This window comes from Struthio camelus, chromosome 11 (genome assembly GCF_040807025.1).
Source record: "Struthio camelus isolate bStrCam1 chromosome 11, bStrCam1.hap1, whole genome shotgun sequence".
Taxonomy (NCBI): Eukaryota; Metazoa; Chordata; class Aves; order Struthioniformes; family Struthionidae; genus Struthio; species Struthio camelus.
Window position 1 is genome coordinate 5,868,398 of NC_090952.1, and position 18,447 is coordinate 5,886,844.

General features: G+C 54.8%; 1 protein-coding gene across 1 annotated transcript; it reads left to right on the forward strand.

Moving 5' to 3' along the window:
• The first annotated feature begins 5,765 nt into the window (after positions 1-5,765).
• LOC138068796 (ATPase family AAA domain-containing protein 2-like) lies at positions 5,766-14,237 on the forward strand. The gene is made up of 14 exons (XM_068957508.1): positions 5,766-6,017; positions 6,659-6,767; positions 7,000-7,115; positions 7,784-7,958; positions 8,256-8,344; positions 8,702-8,861; positions 9,942-10,032; positions 10,256-10,533; positions 10,961-10,995; positions 11,981-12,176; positions 12,671-12,856; positions 13,330-13,465; positions 13,614-13,807; positions 14,217-14,237. Exons 1-14 carry the CDS (start codon positions 5,821-5,823, stop codon positions 14,235-14,237), a joined length of 1,983 nt encoding a protein of 660 aa, XP_068813609.1. The 5' UTR covers positions 5,766-5,820.
• The last annotated feature ends 4,210 nt before the right edge of the window (positions 14,238-18,447 follow it).

Consider the following 18,447-nt stretch of genomic DNA (forward strand, 5'->3'; position numbering starts at 1 on the left):
AAGCCTAAAACCACTCCGTCAGGACTAAAACCACTCCGCTGAGGCTAAAACCCCTCCGTCAGGGCGGAAACCACTGCGCCGAGCCTAAAACCACTCCATCGGGGTTGAAATCACTCTGCCAAGCCTAAAACCACTCCGTCGGGGCCGAAACCACTCCGTCAGGGCCAAAACCACTCCGCAGAGCCTAAAACCACTCCGTCGGGGCTGAAACCACTGTGCTGGGGCAGAAATTGCTCCGTCAGGCTTAAAAGCACTGTGTCAGGCCGAAAACCACTGCATCGGGGCGGAAACCACTCCGCTGACATTAAGACCACTACGCCAAGCCAAAACCACTGCGTCGGGGCTGAAACCACTCCAGCAAGCCTAAAACCACTGCGTCGGGGCGGAAACCACTCCGCCGAGCCTGAAACCACTCCGTCGGGGCTGAAACCACTCTGGCAAGCCTAAAACAACTCCGTCAGGGCCAAAATCACTCCGCCGAGCCTGAAACCACTGCGTCGGGGCTGAAACCACTCCGCCGAGCCTAAAACCACTCCGTCGGGCCTGAAACCACTGTGCTGGGGCAGAAATTGCTCCGTCAGGCTTAAAAGCACTGTGTCAGGCCGAAAACCACTGCGTCGGGGCGGAAAGCACTCCGCCGAGCCTAAAACCACTGCGTCGGGGCTGAAACCACTCCGCCGAGCCGAAAACCACTGCGTCGGGGCTGAAACCACTCCGCCGAGCCTAAAACCACTGTGTCTGGGCTGAAAGCACTCCATCAAGCCTAAAACCACTGCGTCGGGGCTGAAAGCACTCCGCCGAGCCTAAAACCACTGGGTCGGGGCTGAAACCACTGCATCAAGCCTAAAACCACTCCGTCGGGGCTGAAACCACTCCGCCAAGCCTAAAACCTCTCTGTCGGGGCTGAAACCACTCCGCCGAGCCTAAAACCACTGCGTCGGGGCTGAAACCACTCCGCCGAGCCTAAAACCACTCCGTCGGGGCTGAAACCACTCCATCAAGCCTAAAACCACTGCGTCGGGGCTGAAAGCACTCCATCAAGCCTAAAACCGCTGCGTCGGGGCTGAAACCACTCCATCAAGCCTAAAACCACTGCGTCGGGGCTGAAACCACTCCGCCAAGCCTAAAACCACTGCGTCGGGGCTGAAACCACTCTGCCAAGCCTAAAACCTCTCCGTCGGGGCTGAAACCTCTCCGCCGAGCCTAAAACCACTCCGTCGGGGCTGAAACCAGTGTGCTGGGGTGGAAAATGCTCCGTCAGGCTGAAAAGCACTGTGTCAGGCCGAAAACCACTCCACCAGGGCCAAAACCACTCTGCCCGACATTAAGACCACGGCACCAAGCCTAAAAGCACTCTGCCAAGCCTAAAACCACTCCGTCAGGACTAAAACCACTCCGCTGAGCCTAAAGCCACTCCGTGGGACTGAAACCACTGTGCCAGGACCAAAACCACTCCGTCGGGGTGGAAACCACACTGTCAGGCTGAAAAGCACTGCATCAGGCCGAAAACCACTCCGTCGGGGCTGAAACCACTCCTTCGGGGCTGAAAGCGTTCCACCAGGGCCAAAACCACTCCGCTGACATTAAAACCACTCCGCCGAGCCTAAAACCACTGTGCTGGAGCTGAAACCACTCCGCCGAGCCTAAAACCACTGCGTCGGGGCTGAAACCACTCCGCCGAGCCTAAAACCACTCCATCGGGGCTGAAACCACTCCGCTGAGCCTAAAACAACTCCGTCAGGGCCAAAATCACTCCTCCGAGCCTAAAACCACTGCGTCAGGGCCAAAACCACTCCGCCGAGCCTAAAACCACTGCGTCGGGTCTGAAACCACTCCGCCGAGCCTGAAACCACTCCGTCGGGGCTGAAACCACGTGGCTTACTCCGTTCTGCACGGGTCCACGACCCCCCGTGAACAACCCCAAATCCTCAGGTCTCCTCATCACTTACAAAGCCCAGGTTATCCCTCTCCCAGACTATGCCTGTAGTGGCCTCAGGGCCAGGTAAGTAGAGACTGGAGGCTTTTGGCCTTTGCCCTTGTCTGTTCTCCCTCGCCTGTCAGGTTCAGGTCTCTGTGGAGTTTTCTTCTCACTTGCCCCTTGGTCCTCGATCAGGTAACCTTAATGAAGCAGAGGCTCTCGCCAGCCACAAACCCTCCCAACGTCTCCCCAGCACTCTCCTGCTCGCCCCCTCCCCATGTTCCCCCAGCAACAAGGCTCAGCACCTTCTCCACAAAGGCACCTCAACGCACACGCGCGCACTGCACACACGCCCCAGTGCTCTCCTGAGGAAAAAAAAAAAAAAAGCCCCTCGAGTGGTTATGTGTGGAAAAGACGAGGCATTGGCCAGGTGATGCTTCCAGGTAGCACCAGCGTGCGGAGGGCACAAGTAGGAAGGGGGTGCTGCCGAGCGTGCCCTTTGCAAGTGAACAAGCTCTTTCCTGAGCAGCTCTTGCTCCTTTCATTGAAGAGGCCAATTTCTGCTCTGCCAAGCAGAGAGAGGTTGACATCTCGGACACTTTGCCATGGCCTTCCCCCAGGCTTCGGACACCTCTGTACCACATACACGCAAGCGAGCGCTTCTTTGTCCCACTCCCGTTGCACTTGGGTGAGCAGAGGCACACGGACAGGAAGGTGACAGAAGGCTTGCCTACACATGGACCTGTCTTTGGTGGATGTTCTCCTCCCGAGCTGCGTGAATATGCTCTCCTGCAGAGACACGGGCATGCTTACACAACTCTCCGGCTCCGGAAGAGGCACCGGCGCCCTGAGCGGGCTGCCTTCCTGGGCTGTTGAAGCCAGGGGCTCTCGGCAGCCTTTCTGTCCCTGTTGGCTTTCTTGGGCTGCGCAGTCGTGTGCCTTGCAACCGCCTCGGTTGCCCCCTTGGCATCCTCCAGGCTCCTTTGGGCACCCTCAGATCCCTTCTCCAGGCACGCTCACGTGCTCTCTGCCCCTCTGCCTGTGCTCAGATCCCCTCTCTTCCCCTCATGCATGCTCAAGTCTCCTCTGGTCCTCTCCCTGCAGCCTCCCAGTCCTTCCATTTCCCTCTGCGAAGCACCTCCTCCACGGGGAACCCAAGCAGTGTGAGGGCGCTGCGAGTATTGTAGGCTGTGTGCGAGCATCACATTTTTCTTCTGCAAAATGAGTGACTTTGGACTGAAAATGGGGATTTCGGCTCATGAGGATCACATTTTTCAACCCTCCCCCCTCCCCCAAATTAGCACCCACCCCAAGCCCACTATTCCCAGTGGATGTCCCTAATGCAGAGGCTTTTTAGTGCCGAGGGAAAGAAATGACCATTGCCAAAAAGGGTTTGGGTTCTGCTTTGTTTTTCTTTTATTTTTCCCAGGCTTTGACACTGTTGGGACACATTCCTGGTGCATTTGTCTGAACGCAGTTCTCAGGGTGAGAGAGCAAACCCCTCTGCTGCTTCACTAGGCTCGGCCAGCTCCATGCTCGTGGCCTAGGGAAGCAACAGCTAGGGCTCGGCCCTTCCTGCCCACAAGATCACTGAGGGCAGTCACAGTCTTCCTCTGTGTTCATTCGGTTGCTCCCTTAGGCCTGCCTTCCTCAGCAGAGCCTCTCCTTGCCAGCAGGTGTAGCCCAGCATCCCCGAGGTGGGGACATGGCAGGGCTGGAAGGCCTGAGGGGAGCCCCAGCCTGGGGAAGCCCTCCTGTGGCTGCGCCTGCCCCCTGGCGGCCTCGGGGAGTGGGCAGGGAGGTGGGGGCATCTCCCCTAAAGTGCCCCAGGCAGCTCCCCTTCCCCTTGCAGGGCCCATCTTGGCAGGGCCTGGCCGGTCAATGCGTCCCTGCAGCCCCTCTGTGACATGGGCTGGGGCAGGACGCAGTGAGCGCATCACAGCAACAGCTTCCCCCTGCCCACATCGCCCCGGGAGCCTGAGCTGAGCCCACGCGCTTGGCGGTGCTCTCGCTACTGCTCTGCTCTGCTCTGCTCTGCTCTGGAGGAGCTGCTGGGCCGGGAGCAGGAGGAGGCGAGAGGAGGTGGTGGGACAGCGCGAGACGCTGTTTGGTGAGGTTCCCAGCAGGACGTTGGAGAGCAGCGGCTTCTCCTGGCCGCAAGACCTATTTGGACTAACTCGGGAGGCTGCGAATTCCCTCTGGGCCCCTAGGGAAGTCCTCTGGCCTGCTGGAAATTGCCCGCTGTGGGAGCCCCTCCATTATAGGGCGCTGTCGGGGCTGCACAACTTCCACGCTTAGAATCTTGGCTCCCCAGCAACACGTCCACCCCCGTGTCACTCGTGCCTCCTCAGCTGTGGTGAGAGGACCTTTGGCCCTTGCTCCAATAACTGCCTCCTCCTTTGCTGCTGCCAACACAGGTTTCTCCTGTGACGAGTGTTCATGTAGCTGTGGGTTTCGGAGTTACGCTTGTGCTCCTTGGTATGGTGGAGCCAACCTGGTTGGCAGGAGTGTTTTGTGCAGTCATGGCTACTCCAGTCTTTGAGGACTGAGAGGGTGCGTGAGAGGAGGAATCATAAAGGTGCTTCATGTCTGCAGAAGCTGCAGGCAGCTCCTGCGTAACTCCCTGCTGCTGGCTGAGGTTTTGCATTATCATTCCAACTAGACCTTCCGACTACTGGCTCTCGTGTCTACGGGCTCAGCAATTTCTCTAGTGTCTTGTGAACCAAACACTTGCTTCACTTTCAGCAGATTTCCCTTGTCCTCTTCAGCAGTTTTCATTGCCTGAGAAACTGCCTCAGGAGTAAAGAGCTTCTCTTGCATGCTTCCAAAAGTTGACATGTGCTTCATATGCTGCTTGAGCTCAGGTTCGGAGGAAGCATGGACCTCAGGCAGACTGAAGGAGTCCTTGCAGAAGAAGTCAAAACGTCTTTACCTTCCTCTTTCTCAGTAAGTTCTGTCTTCCACCCAGCACTCTGATGCCCTTGCACTTTTCACGCAGCTGAACAAACGCCTTCCAAAGTGCACTGCGCTCCACAAGAGCCTCTGTCTTTGCTCCCTGTAGGCGTGCTATAGCCTGAGAGAAAGGAAATCATCTGTCATATGCTATCAAGCTCCACTGGAAAGTACGTTAGAGGCAGCCTTTCTCGGAAGGGCTAATTCCCCACGCCTAAGCGGGGACATGAAAATGTCCGTGCGCACAGCGCAGTCCCAAAGTAGAGCTAGCTTCTGTCATTGTAGGGCCATCAAAGGCAGGTGAACGCCACACAGGGGAAGATGGCCGCGACTCTCCCAAGGACTATTACCTTCGACCCCGGAACGCCGTCGTCCAGTACCAAGAGCCATCGGAATGTGGGTTACAGGCACCGTTGGCCTGAAGGGCTGGTTGCTTCTGATTAAGGGTGGGGGAGTAGAACTTCTGGAATGAGAAGGTACATAGGCAGAGACAAACCAGAAATGATGCCTGGGCACTGTAATTACAGGGTCCTCAGAAGACGAGCAGACAGAGGATGATGGCGAAGGTACTCCCCGGGCACCTCACCTCAGGCAAACTGCTGAGGACACTCCCGCTCCCCGGGAAGGTAGGCTAGATGCAGAGCCTCTCTGAAGGGCTCGTTGCTTGTGTGTAAGTGGGATACAGGGTGGGCAATGCAAATGCATACACACACAGACCAATCAGAAGCTCTGTCTAGGCTCTGTGATTACAGGGGCAACGCGGGAAGGTGAAGGCCGGCAAGGGGAAGATGGCAAAGGTCCCTGGAAGCAGTATAACCTTCGAGCCAGGAAGACTGTTGCCTACTACCAGGAGGCATTGGAAGGTAGGTTCCACGCACAGTTTCTCGGGAGAGCTGATTTCTTGTGCAGAGTGGGCTCCACGTGGCTAAAGGAAAACAACTGTCATTGACATGCCCTGCCTTCATTCTGCAGGTCAGGCTCTCCCTTTGTCATTGAGATGCCTGTATCCTGTGCATGTTGCGTTTCTTGGCCGGCGTGCAGGCTCATTGCTGCTTTTTGTTTCTTCAGGCCCATCTTCTGAAGTCAGACAAAGAGCTGCGTCTCGCCGTGCCCGGTCACGAAGCCCGTGCTGCAGAAGAACGAGCAGGTCGGTGTATGGCTAGTGATAGTTCTCAGGGAGCCGTAGCGGTGCCTCTCCCATCACTGAGTAACACTTGTAAAGCTTTCCCGAGGGACGGTCACGAGGGGAAAATCACAGCATTGTAGCTGTGACAGTCGGAGGGTCTAGAGGAAGCAAGGCTTTTCCTCTGGGAGAGAAGATAGCTTTCATTAGCCAAGAGCTTGTAAAAAGGCAGGATTTGGGGGGGGGGGGGGGGAAGGAGCCAGTGATGAAGGATGAGGGTGGAGGTCCTGGCTGAGACTGGGTAACTGAAGCCAGAAGCCCCTGCCACAAATCGTCAGTAGACAATTTCATGGTGAAGTAGAACAATGATTTTCTTAACCCAGGTAGGCAATTTAGTGAGACCTAGAGGGAGAGTGTCTTGCTACGCTTGAGTAAAATGTCAGTCTCTTCTGTCCCATGATTGAAAATAGGTCAGTTTAAATTGGACAGGTGGCTCGAACCAAATTCTTCTTGCCTCTGAGAAATGAATATAGCTTCACAACATCCACGTTTATGCCAGTGTATAAGTGCTTCCACACTCTCTTGCAACAGGAAAAGCGCAGCTATCCCTCTACCTGCAGGTTCATTTAGAAAGCCCCTTGCCCTTTCTCCTTCTTGCACAACAGGGGTCTTCCCCTACACTCTGGGAAGGATGAACGCGAGGGAAAGCACGCGGAGGGAAGGAAAACGGGAACCAGCCTGCCGCAAGTGGACCCAGTGCAAACCGAGAGTTCGGTGAGGAGTGGGAACTCACTGAGGCGGTGGGGACCTTTCCAGTGTTCATGAGAACCTTCCTGACTGTGGCTGTCAACAGCTCCCGTGCTTCACGGTTTACTCTCGGGGAACTGCCAGGTCATCCTGAACCTTCCCTTTGGGCTGGCATAGGATACATTGGGAGGAAGGCTTTTTTGGCTAGGCTGCAGCTTTCTCTGACCTCTGACACGTCTCCTCTTGAATGTTTCCCTAGGTATGCTTTGATGGTGTCGGTGGTCTCGCTGACCACATTGCCGCTTTAAAGGAGATGGTGCTGTTTCCCTTGCTTTACCCCGAGTTCTTTGAGCGATTCCAAATCCGACCCCCCAGGTAACACACGCTGCCTTAGAACTACAACATGCTAATTGCGCTCTTCTCCGGAGAACATGAAGCGCAGGTGCCAGCACACCTGTGTGCTTCCACATTTCTGCCCGGGCACAGTTTGCCCAGTGGCAGTAAACAGGAATTCCTTACAAATGGCTTACGCCCAGGCTAGACCTACTTTCACACCACAAGCAATGCTTTGTTGCAGTCAAAGGCTTGCTGTCCAGGGCTGTCAAAGCTGAAGACGCTGCAGAAGGCTCCTGGTTTAAGAAGGTGGCTTTGGGAGTGCTTCTGCTGGTTGGCTTCTGAGTGTTTTGGAAAAGTCCCCTTGACTAGTTTATAAGCGGGAAGGCACGAGGTCCGGCAAGTCACCTCTAAGCTGTTGTTTGACAGACCTGCTGACTTCCCGCCTCCCTCTCTTTGTAAGGCTCAGTCAAAGAGCTTCCGACTTTTTCCACCAGAAAGACAGGCTTTGTTTGCTCTCAAATCTTGCCTCTTGGGAACACTGGCACCTGTCTGGACTTTCCTCCCACTGGAGCTCTTCCTGCGCTCTAATACTGCAAGTGTTCTGGTCAGGCGGGAAGGCTGCTTTGCTTTCAGGACGGCGGTTGCCACAGGCACTTTCCCATGTCTTTTTATTGTAGCTACGGACATCTCTTTTTGTCATGTTGCAGAGGCTGTCTGTTCTGTGGGCCACCAGGCACTGGAAAGACACTGGTGGCTCGAGCGCTCGCAAATGAATGTAGGCAGGGAGACAAGAGAATAGCCTTCTTTGTGAGAAAAGGTGCCGACTGCCTCAGTCAATGGGTCGGAGAATCCGAGCGGCAGCTCCGCTCCTTATTTGAGCAGGTAAGGAGGAAATAGGTTGGGCCAGAGTTGTACCTGTACTTGTCCGCGGTGGACGTCTGTCAGCAGAACTCGGCCTCCTGCCTAGTTTGGCCGTGTCTCCTGTTGACATGGGAACATCAGTGTTCCCTTCTCCCGTGCCGTCCGGCTTGGCCTGAAGGGCTGGAAACCTTGCAGATGGGTTGGGGCCAGCACAGGCTCCGTGCCTTTGCAGCCACAAGGATCATCCTGCGTGTTCTTGCTGAGTAGGGCTGTGTTTTACATACACTCAGTAGCCCTGCATCTGTGCTTCCCTTCCAGGCCTATGAGAAGCGGCCTTCGATTATTTTCTTCGATGAGATCGACGGTCTGGCTCCTGTGCGCTCCAGTCACCAAGATCAGATTCACAGGTACCACCTTTTCCTTGCATTGCCACGTAATCGGCTTCGTTTCCTTTCCCGAGGGAAAAAGACCCAGCTGGTCCCCTGGAGATGACACACGCACTTCTTCTGAACTCCTCTAGTACCATGACACAGAGGTTCACAGGATTTTAAAGACAAGAGTTGAAATCGAGTCCCTAAGCTTGGTTTCTGGACAAGGCCTCTCTTGCCTTACCTCGGTGTTTGGGGCCTACCATGAGTCCTTTCCCTAATCAACAGCTCTTCCAGAAAAGCTTATCCTTTTTGAGTGACGTGACTTTGGAGAAAGTCGGGCGGCATGTAACAGCAGCTACTAAACCAGGCAATCCAACAACATTTCCTTGCCAGTTCAATTGTCACCACGCTGCTGGCACTCATGGATGGCTTAGACAGCAGAGGCGAGGTCGTGGTCATCGGCGCCACCAACAGGCCAGACTCCCTGGATCCTGCTTTGCGAAGGCCTGGCCGCTTTGACAGGGAGTTCCTTTTCACCTTGCCAAACAGACAGGTAAGGCTCTTCCAGCAACCTTCCTGCTACGGTGCCAAGGCCTCTCTTTACAAGAACACCCTGTTGCCACACACTGTCTCCGAGAGGGAGGAAGCAAAGAGGTGCCCTACGTGCTGGAGACCTCCCTGTTCCCCGAGCAGAACTGGGAGGGAGGCTGCAAACAGGAGTTTCACGGAGCCTGGAGCACACGGGCTTTCTTCCTCGCCCAAGCGGTTGCGCTTGGCTTCGTTCCTTAGTCCACCCAGGCCCTTGCCTCCTGAAGTTGCCTCCTCGCTCTCACTCCTCCACTTGGGAGAAGCTTAGGTGAAAGCTTGTGCTTGAGTGTGGCCGCGCTGGGAATCCTGGGAGCCGCCCAGGAGCATTTAGGGAGCTGCCATTGTAACTGGTCTGAGCAGGCAGCTGGATGGAGACGGGAAGGACACTGCCCAGATGCAACACTGGGGAAGCTTTCTAGTGGCAAGGCTTGGGACGCTTGCAGTTCTTTGGCAACATCCAAGCAGGGACCACAGAGCTACAGAGCAACCAGAAGTAACTGTTTCCTTTAGAAAATAGAAACTCCAGGAGAAAGTGGAGCCCCGGCTTTGGTGCTTTCTTTCCTTTTCTTTTTTTTTTTTTTTTCCCCCCCCTCTTGGCTATCCCAGATTCTTTTTTCTTGAGTTAGCGTGTGGGGAGCGGAGAGGAAGGAGAAACACATTATTGGATCGAAGGCTCGTAACAATGCACAACACAGTAAGAAAACAGGAAAGAAACAGGAAAACAGGAAAGAAACAGGAAACACTTCCCTGAATCTCTGGCAAAGGTCGGAGATGAGCATAGGCACAGCTTGACGTTTGCTCGTTCAGGGGTAGAGGTTTGAGTCAGAATTATTGTTTCTCCTACTGTAGTTACTCCTCCTACCTACTGGGGAAGTACTGAGCTTCGAGAAGCAGGCAGTGTGTTACTAGAATGCACACATTTCTTAACTTTAGCAGAGGAAGACAAGCAAGTACGGGAATGTGACAGTGGGGCTTTTGCGGATGTTTCTTTTGTTTCTGAGAAAAAGGTTGCAGACAAGCCCAAATGTAACCATCTGGCTTGTAGGCTCGCAAAGAGATTTTCAGGATCCACACGAGAGGCTGGAGCCCAAAGCCATCGGACACGCTGCTTGAAGAGCTGGCTGAAACATGTGTCGGTAAGATGAAAAAGCGCTCCGAGTTCCTGCCTCTGACTGGGTCCTGACAGCGTCTGAGCTTGTGCCAGGCAGTAGCCAAGCTCCCGAGCCTTCCCTTCCCTTGTCTCTCACCACACGGGAGGCTGTGCCTCCCAGAACGGAGCGTCCCTTGGCAAAGCCTGTCCTTGGCTCCTCTGAGCTGCCTGAGACTGACGGACCTTTTGCTTCTGCTCTGCTGAATTAGGATACTGTGGGGCCGACATTCAAGCCCTCTGCGCTGAAGCTGCCCTCTGCGCTCTCCATCGCCACTATCCCCACATCTACACCAGCAGTCAGAAGCTGCAGATCAACGTGGCTTCCATTGAGATCACTGCAACCGATTTTGTGCTGGCTATGCAGAAGACTGCACCAGCTTCACAGAGGGCCGTGGCTTCCCCCGGGCAACCACTCCCACCCGCCTCCAAGCCACTGCTTCAGAACACGCTAGAGAGGCTCCTAAAAGGCGTGCAGAGGGTATTTCCCCACGCAGCCCTTGCACTCCAGAAGCACCAACAGCCAGGTAGGGCCGTTACGTTCACTGCCGTCAGCCTCTCCCAAAGCAAACCCTGCTAGTTTGCGCCAACAACAGAAAGAAACCCTTGCGGCAGGCGGAGGGTAAATGGAATGAACGGTAGAGAGGGCAGAGCTGGGAACTCCTCCCGGTTCACAGCAAGGGAACTATGCGTTCTCCACTGAAGCAGCCAGCTTCTGGAGGTTGTCAGCATCATCTTTCCTGGGGTTTGGCACTGATTTAAGGCTTGAAAGAGGAGGCAATATGAGGGAGTGTTAGGCCGTGCCCTTCCCTTCCTTTCCACACTGGGAGTGTGGGCTCCCGCTGCAGAAAGAAGTGGCCTTGCTGGCTGCTTTAGGTGTCCAGGAACTGCGGAAGGGCTTCCTGCTTGTCCTCTAGCTGTACTGTAAGGAGAAGAGGAGTTTTTGCCACCAGTAAAACATAGCTTAGGCAAAGGCAGACAGTTTGGGGGAAATGGCATTATTCCGTGTATGCCCAGGCAGTGAAGACATACAAGGCAGTGGGTTTCAGCCCTCAGTTAGAAGCTGGCTTAGTGCAAGGGAGGGCTGCAGACCTTCAGGAGAGTTAACAAGCCTCTCTTACCTTCTCACGGTACCAATCCTTCTGTAGAAAACGCCTGCATGGAGAGTGAGGAGGCATCACCTTCTGGACAGCAAAAGGAAACCTTCCTCCACTTTAACAGGTTGTTAAACTGCCCGCGACCTTTTGAGTGAAATGCTTCTGATTGATTGCTGGGGCTTTCCCAAGTGTCTTGGCGGTTGCAGGTGGGAGGGGTGGTAGATGAGGGAGGAAAGAAGACCTTGCCCAGGGTGTCTGGTATCCAAAACTGCAAGAAGCAAGCACAGAGATAGAACTAGGTGCTACAGTTGTAAGAAAGCAAGGAGCTGCAGCCGATCAAGCTGAAGGGGGCAGCCTCCTTTTCCTCCCCCAAAGACATCCACAGACATTAGGGCATGCTGCCCTAATTTCATGCACGCTATTCCTCAAGGAGAGTTGCACTTGCAACCTAGGAGACAGCACCCAAGGACAGATGAAACAATTGGAACGCAAGAATCAAGCAAGTAGCCCCCATTTCTATGGGCTTACAGGAATGTTGTTATTGAGCCTAGCCACTTTTGCCCTTCCTCACATACAGCTAAGGGCTCTCAAAGCCCGCGTCATTTGCTTTCCCAGAAGGCTTGTTCTGCCCCTTCGTGACCACCACCTCCGTTACCAGCTGACCACTTTCACCTAAGCTTGACCAGTGCGGAGAACTCAAGGCTCCTCAACTCAGGACATCCTGAGCGTGAGAGCTTCAGCGGGGAAGACAGGCAGACTGGTGTGTGCTGGACAAAGACAGACACCTTCACCAGCTGTGTCTTGACTCATCGCTTTCTTTCCAAACTGCTTGTCTTGCAGCTCTTCTCCTAGCAATGCTTGTGGCCAGCCAGCATGTCACCGGCCCAGGTTCCTAATAGCTGGAGAGCCCGGCTACGGGCAAACTTCTCACTTGGCGCCTGCACTCTTACACACGCTGGAGAGGTTTGCCGTTCACGTGCTGGACCTGCCGGCTCTCTTTGCTAGCAGCACGCCACCTGAAGAAAGATGCACACAGGTACCGCTTCTCTCTGCAGTCTCACAGCATTAATAGACTTCACGGGCTTAGCGGAGGTGGCCTGGCTTTCCTGTGCTTTCTGTGGTGTTTATGTTGTGCTGAAGGAACCCTTTTCTTGTACACTGAACAGCAGAGAAGCAGCATGTTGTGCAGGAGCATCTTTTCCATTGCAAGTGCTGCACAGTAAGGCTGTTGCTAGCAGCTCAGGGAGCTCCAAGATGCTCTTGAGAAACCTCTCTTCCTGGCAAGAGCTGCTGCTGCTGGCAGCGGGCTCCGCAGAGCTGTTTCCCTTGCCTCTTCAGGCTCTCTAGCTCCCAGGAGGCGCCTCTGCATCTGCCTGACTGCTGGTCATGCCCTTTCGCCAGCCTCCTTCTTTAGCAGACTGAACGGCAACCCCGGTTTGGGGCCAAAGAAAAGGGTTTCTTTTCTCTCAGCATACCACAGGTATGCTGCTACTCGCTTCAGTGGTCTTCCCCAAACTTCCTTCTTACTAGTTGGTCCGAGAAGCCCAGAGGACAGCACCCAGCATCATTTATATGCCACACATCCATGCCTGGTGGGAGGCTGCTGGAGTCACCTTGAGAGCTACGCTCACCACACTGCTAGAGCGCATTCCACCTTACGCTCCAGTGCTGTTGCTCGCTACTTCGGATGTTTGCCATGCAGATCTCCCGGAAGAGGTATTTCTGCCACCGCTTTGCCCGCTTTTCTCAGTCTCATGATAATTTATCACTCCCTGAAGTACCTCAATCCTGTGCCCTCCTAAGCACTTGGACATTGCTATTTCTAGGGCACCCTGCTGGCATCTCCTCCCTCGGGAGTTGCCACAAGGCTTCCAAGTGAAGGGCGGCAAGGCAAGGCAATCCACTGCAGGCCACCTAGGAGCTGGTGCGTGCCCTCCCTGGCCTCACTGGAACCTCGGCTCGCTGCCCTGAGCTTTCATCCTGGAGGTCTTCCTTACAGAAGACGCCCTCCAGTGCCGGGCTGACCCACTACAATCTTGCCGTGAAGGCCAAGAAGCAAACTTGTTCTAGTCTCCCCCTTATTCAAAGCATTCCTCGGCTTCCCTGAAAACAGTTTTCACCTGCTTGGAGTAGAGCACGAATCTGCGGGGGGCCTTAGGGCTGCACTGTCTTTTCTCCTCCCGCCTCAGGTGCAAGCTTTGTTTTCGGAGCTTTATGGAGAAGTCTTCAATGTCCAGCCACCCAGCAAGGAGGAAGGGAGAAAGCTTTTTGAGGACTTGCTTCTCCACCAAGCTGCTCCACCTGCTGCACCACAAAGGAGAGCAGGTGGGAACTGTCCTACACATAGAGCTTTGCCATCGGTAGCTTAGCAGCTCTTTGGCATGTGTTTGGGTATTTGATTTCCTGGCATGACTTTGTACTCTGCTTGTGTCGGACTGCCATCGCTTGGCTAACCTGTTCTGGTTGACTGAAGGTTGCCACGCACTGGAAGTCCTGCCTGTGGCATCCCCACCTGAGCCTCGACTGCTGGCGGAGGAGGAAGAGCGGCAGCTGGAGGAGCAAGAGGAGCACACATTGCCAGCGGTGCCTGCAGATGCCAGTACGCCCCTGCCTGGTGGCAAGTTCCCTCCTGTTTTCCTTTTTGTCTTGTTTTGCCTTGTGCACCAAGTAAGAGGACGATGCTCGATTTGGAAGACAGAACTGCTTAGGTAACGCTTTGGCTTGCTGCTTCTGCTATCTCTGTGCAGCTGTATGCAGACGAAAGCGAAGGCGGCCCACATCGCCCTCGGAGAGCCAGGCAGAGAAGAGGAGGAGATGGTCACCCGCTGCTGAGAAGGAAACTCACATCTGGCTCAGGGTAGGTTGCAGCTCGCTCATCTACCTTTCCTTCCCGCTCTGCTGCCGAGCCTGGAGCTCTCCAATATGCCAGCGGAGCTGCAGGCAGGGCCAACATGCAGCTAACACAACTGGAGCCTTGCTCTTTCTCTCAAGTAGGTCCAAGGAGCTCATTTCCTCCATGGAAATCCGGTGCCATGCTTAAGTCTGTTCCCTGACGTTTCACTCCTCCTTTATTTAGCGATACGAGAAAGTAGGATGAGAGTTGTGTTGGACTGCCTTCTTGTGTGTGTGTGAACACATCGAGAGCCTGCTCAGAAGATCTCGTGCTACTGTAAATGTCTACTGTCTGGCTTTTTTCTTCAGCAGCTGCTGAATGCTGTGGGCGAGGCAACCAAGGACTGCAGCATACGCCACCTCGAGAAACTCCATCTGCTGCTCAGCCAGTGTATTTACCACCACCGGCAGGACAATGACAAAACTCAGTTAATCGAGGTAATTTGCTAAGTAGAGCCAAGCAGCAATTGTATGCATCTACAGATCCTTTTATTTTCTCTAAAGAACTCAGCTACCGAGGGTTTGCGTTTGTCTTCCAGCTTATAGCAAGCTTGTCTTTGTTTGGTTGGTGACTATTATTATTTTTTATCTTCTTTTTTTTTGTTTTAGGAAATGAAGGAAGCAATTGAAAACTTCTCCCGTGCTCAGTAACGTGAAACTCAGAAAAGGGGCGTCTAGAATATATGAATAAAGCTCATGTCAATCCTTTGAAGGTGTCTTCCTGGCTGTTTTGCTATTGTTGCTCCTTCAGAAGCCTCGCAGTGCTGTTCAGAGGCCCCTCTTGCACCCCTCCATCCCATTCCCCCTCTTTCTTCCTCCTTGATCCCCTGCCCCACACATTGCTTACTCCGTTCTGCACGGGTCCACTACCCCCCGTGAACAACCCCAAATCCTCAGGACTCCTCATCACTTGCAAAGCCCAGGTTATCCCTCTCCCAGACTATGCCTGTAGTGGCCTCAGGGCCAGGTAAGTAGAGACTGGAGGCTTTTGGCCTTTGCCCTTGTCTGTTCTCCCTCGCCTGTCAGGTTCAGGTCTCTGTGGAGTTTTCTTCTCACTTGCCCCTTGGTCCTCGATCAGGTAACCTTAATGAAGCAGAGGCTCTCGCCAGCCACAAACCCTCCCAACGTCTCCCCAGCACTCTCCTGCTCGCCCCCTCCCCATGTTCCCCCAGCAACAAGGCTCAGCACCTTCTCCACAAAGGCACCTCAACGCACACGCGCGCACTGCACACACGCCCCAGTGCTCTCCTGAGGAAAAAAAAAAAAAAAGCCCCTCGAGTGGTTATGTGTGGAAAAGACGAGGCATTGGCCAGGTGATGCTTCCAGGTAGCACCAGCGTGCGGAGGGCACAAGTAGGAAGGGGGTGCTGCCGAGCGTGCCCTTTGCAAGTGAACAAGCTCTTTCCTGAGCAGCTCTTGCTCCTTTCATTGAAGAGGCCAATTTCTGCTCTGCCAAGCAGAGAGAGGTTGACATCTCGGACACTTTGCCATGGCCTTCCCCCAGGCTTCGGACACCTCTGTACCACATACACGCAAGCGAGCGCTTCTTTGTCCCACTCCCGTTGCACTTGGGTGAGCAGAGGCACACGGACAGGAAGGTGACAGAAGGCTTGCCTACACATGGACCTGTCTTTGGTGGATGTTCTCCTCCCGAGCTGCGTGAATATGCTCTCCTGCAGAGACACGGGCATGCTTACACAACTCTCCGGCTCCGGAAGAGGCACCGGCGCCCTGAGCGGGCTGCCTTCCTGGGCTGTTGAAGCCAGGGGCTCTCGGCAGCCTTTCTGTCCCTGTTGGCTTTCTTGGGCTGCGCAGTCGTGTGCCTTGCAACCGCCTCGGTTGCCCCCTTGGCATCCTCCAGGCTCCTTTGGGCACCCTCAGATCCCTTCTCCAGGCACGCTCACGTGCTCTCTGCCCCTCTGCCTGTGCTCAGATCCCCTCTCTTCCCCTCATGCATGCTCAAGTCTCCTCTGGTCCTCTCCCTGCAGCCTCCCAGTCCTTCCATTTCCCTCTGCGAAGCACCTCCTCCACGGGGAACCCAAGCAGTGTGAGGGCGCTGCGAGTATTGTAGGCTGTGTGCGAGCATCACATTTTTCTTCTGCAAAATGAGTGACTTTGGACTGAAAATGGGGATTTCGGCTCATGAGGATCACATTTTTCAACCCTCCCCCCTCCCCCAAATTAGCACCCACCCCAAGCCCACTATTCCCAGTGGATGTCCCTAATGCAGAGGCTTTTTAGTGCCGAGGGAAAGAAATGACCATTGCCAAAAAGGGTTTGGGTTCTGCTTTGTTTTTCTTTTATTTTTCCCAGGCTTTGACACTGTTGGGACACATTCCTGGTGCATTTGTCTGAACGCAGTTCTCAGGGTGAGAGAGCAAACCCCTCTGCTGCTTCACTAGGCTCGGCCAGCTCCATGCTCGTGGCCTAGGGAAGCAACAGCTAGGGCTCGGCCCTTCCTGCCCACAAGATCACTGAGGGCAGTCACAGTCTTCCTCTGTGTTCATTCGGTTGCTCCCTTAGGCCTGCCTTCCTCAGCAGAGCCTCTCCTTGCCAGCAGGTGTAGCCCAGCATCCCCGAGGTGGGGACATGGCAGGGCTGGAAGGCCTGAGGGGAGCCCCAGCCTGGGGAAGCCCTCCTGTGGCTGCGCCTGCCCCCTGGCGGCCTCGGGGAGTGGGCAGGGAGGTGGGGGCATCTCCCCTAAAGTGCCCCAGGCAGCTCCCCTTCCCCTTGCAGGGCCCATCTTGGCAGGGCCTGGCCGGTCAATGCGTCCCTGCAGCCCCTCTGTGACATGGGCTGGGGCAGGACGCAGTGAGCGCATCACAGCAACAGCTTCCCCCTGCCCACATCGCCCCGGGAGCCTGAGCTGAGCCCACGCGCTTGGCGGTGCTCTCGCTACTGCTCTGCTCTGCTCTGCTCTGCTCTGGAGGAGCTGCTGGGCCGGGAGCAGGAGGAGGCGAGAGGAGGTGGTGGGACAGCGCGAGACGCTGTTTGGTGAGGTTCCCAGCAGGACGTTGGAGAGCAGCGGCTTCTCCTGGCCGCAAGACCTATTTGGACTAACTCGGGAGGCTGCGAATTCCCTCTGGGCCCCTAGGGAAGTCCTCTGGCCTGCTGGAAATTGCCCGCTGTGGGAGCCCCTCCATTATAGGGCGCTGTCGGGGCTGCACAACTTCCACGCTTAGAATCTTGGCTCCCCAGCAACACGTCCACCCCCGTGTCACTCGTGCCTCCTCAGCTGTGGTGAGAGGACCTTTGGCCCTTGCTCCAATAACTGCCTCCTCCTTTGCTGCTGCCAACACAGGTTTCTCCTGTGACGAGTGTTCATGTAGCTGTGGGTTTCGGAGTTACGCTTGTGCTCCTTGGTATGGTGGAGCCAACCTGGTTGGCAGGAGTGTTTTGTGCAGTCATGGCTACTCCAGTCTTTGAGGACTGAGAGGGTGCGTGAGAGGAGGAATCATAAAGGTGCTTCATGTCTGCAGAAGCTGCAGGCAGCTCCTGCGTAACTCCCTGCTGCTGGCTGAGGTTTTGCATTATCATTCCAACTAGACCTTCCGACTACTGGCTCTCGTGTCTACGGGCTCAGCAATTTCTCTAGTGTCTTGTGAACCAAACACTTGCTTCACTTTCAGCAGATTTCCCTTGTCCTCTTCAGCAGTTTTCATTGCCTGAGAAACTGCCTCAGGAGTAAAGAGCTTCTCTTGCATGCTTCCAAAAGTTGACATGTGCTTCATATGCTGCTTGAGCTCAGGTTCGGAGGAAGCATGGACCTCAGGCAGACTGAAGGAGTCCTTGCAGAAGAAGTCAAAACGTCTTTACCTTCCTCTTTCTCAGTAAGTTCTGTCTTCCACCCAGCACTCTGATGCCCTTGCACTTTTCACGCAGCTGAACAAACGCCTTCCAAAGTGCACTGCGCTCCACAAGAGCCTCTGTCTTTGCTCCCTGTAGGCGTGCTATAGCCTGAGAGAAAGGAAATCATCTGTCATATGCTATCAAGCTCCACTGGAAAGTACGTTAGAGGCAGCCTTTCTCGGAAGGGCTAATTCCCCACGCCTAAGCGGGGACATGAAAATGTCCGTGCGCACAGCGCAGTCCCAAAGTAGAGCTAGCTTCTGTCATTGTAGGGCCATCAAAGGCAGGTGAACGCCACACAGGGGAAGATGGCCGCGACTCTCCCAAGGACTATTACCTTCGACCCCGGAACGCCGTCGTCCAGTACCAAGAGCCATCGGAATGTGGGTTACAGGCACCGTTGGCCTGAAGGGCTGGTTGCTTCTGATTAAGGGTGGGGGAGTAGAACTTCTGGAATGAGAAGGTACATAGGCAGAGACAAACCAGAAATGATGCCTGGGCACTGTAATTACAGGGTCCTCAGAAGACGAGCAGACAGAGGATGATGGCGAAGGTACTCCCCGGGCA

Bases quoted from the DNA above. Each gene is read 5' to 3' on its own strand.
- LOC138068796 (XM_068957508.1), top strand. From the start codon at position 5,821: ATGCCCTGCCTTCATTCTGCAGGTCAGGCTCTCCCTTTGTCATTGAGA. The intron at 6,768-6,999 runs GTGAGGAGTGGG...ATGTTTCCCTAG, and splicing joins CAGTGCAAACCGAGAGTTCG to GTATGCTTTGATGGTGTCGG. The intron at 7,959-8,255 runs GTAAGGAGGAAA...CTTCCCTTCCAG, and splicing joins TCCGCTCCTTATTTGAGCAG to GCCTATGAGAAGCGGCCTTC.